The following is a 1,046-nucleotide window of genomic DNA, read 5'->3' as shown; positions in this document are numbered from 1 at the left end:
TTTTTATTTGCTTTTACATTATTTGTGAATGAGGTAACATATAATTTGCTTGTTCCTGTAGGGACATTGCAAATTGTAATGGGGACAGGGAGAAATCAACACAGAGAGAGATTTATGCATTATCCGTTATTATTGTTTTTTGTGTGTGTGGCTATCTCTGCAATGTTACCAAAAGATATTCAATTTGTTTATAATCTTTTCTTTTTTCTTTGGGATTTTATGGGACTACATTTTCTTTGAATAATGGGTATTTTCCACTAATGGTTTTATTTTATTTACGTTCATGCTTGACTCCATGTGTTTGTGTGTGTCTGTGTTGTATCAATGTTTTGCTTTCTCTCTCTCTCTCTCTCTCTNTATGATAAAGTAAAGGAAGAGAAGGAAGAAGAAAAAGAAAAAGAGAATGAAATGGAAAGGGATATTTTTACTTGGTCAGATCCAGTAAAACTCGTTACTCTCTCTAGTTCAAATGTTCCTATTGCGATGAAACATTATGTACAGGAAAGAACTACAAACAGTGATGGATCATCATTATCTTCTGTACTTTTAAAAATGGGAGTAGCTGTATTTACAAGTATGCGTATTCCACTACGAACACTTGATAAACCGATTCGTGAAGATTTTGCTTGTCTTTCTATTACCCCATGGAGACAAAATGGTCAATTTATAGTGGATTTTGATTTAAATAGCAATATACCAGTAGTGGTAGAAAATCGAACGAAACGTTCACTACAATATGAACAAATTTATAAATCTTCATTGGATTCAAAACGGATATTTCATTCATATATTGTTGAACCCTTTACAGATGGTGTCACTTGTTTTGAAGGAGAAGATGCTACTCCTATGATTCGTCTCACATTATTTGGAGGAAATGAATCTTCTCAAAGTTGTATTATTGATCTTGTGAAGGATGCATCTAAACGTGAAGCTGTAAAGGTTTCAAAAGATATGTTTGTTCTTTGTACATATGATTATAATCTTCAACGTTATTATATTTCGGTAACTACAGATCGATCACTTGAGAGTACACTTTTATTTCAACC

At 32.5% G+C, this 1,046-nt stretch overlaps 1 protein-coding gene across 1 annotated transcript; it reads left to right on the top strand.

The window, feature by feature from the left end:
- Nucleotides 1-408: 408 nt before the first annotated feature.
- On the top strand, nucleotides 409-1,044 carry TM35_000841080 (vacuolar protein sorting-associated protein 13 family protein; the record flags this gene model as incomplete). Its single annotated transcript, XM_029031418.1, has 1 exon — nucleotides 409-1,044. A coding segment is annotated over one exon (636 nt), but the record flags the coding sequence as incomplete, so codon positions are not given.
- Nucleotides 1,045-1,046: the final 2 nt, after the last annotated feature.

The sequence above is a fragment of the Trypanosoma theileri genome, assembly GCF_002087225.1.
Source record: "Trypanosoma theileri isolate Edinburgh chromosome Unknown TM35_Tth_84_V1, whole genome shotgun sequence".
NCBI classification, from domain to species: domain Eukaryota; phylum Euglenozoa; class Kinetoplastea; order Trypanosomatida; family Trypanosomatidae; genus Trypanosoma; species Trypanosoma theileri.
Note: the sequence above shows the minus strand (reverse complement) of the source record. Positions and strands in the feature narration are given on the sequence as shown.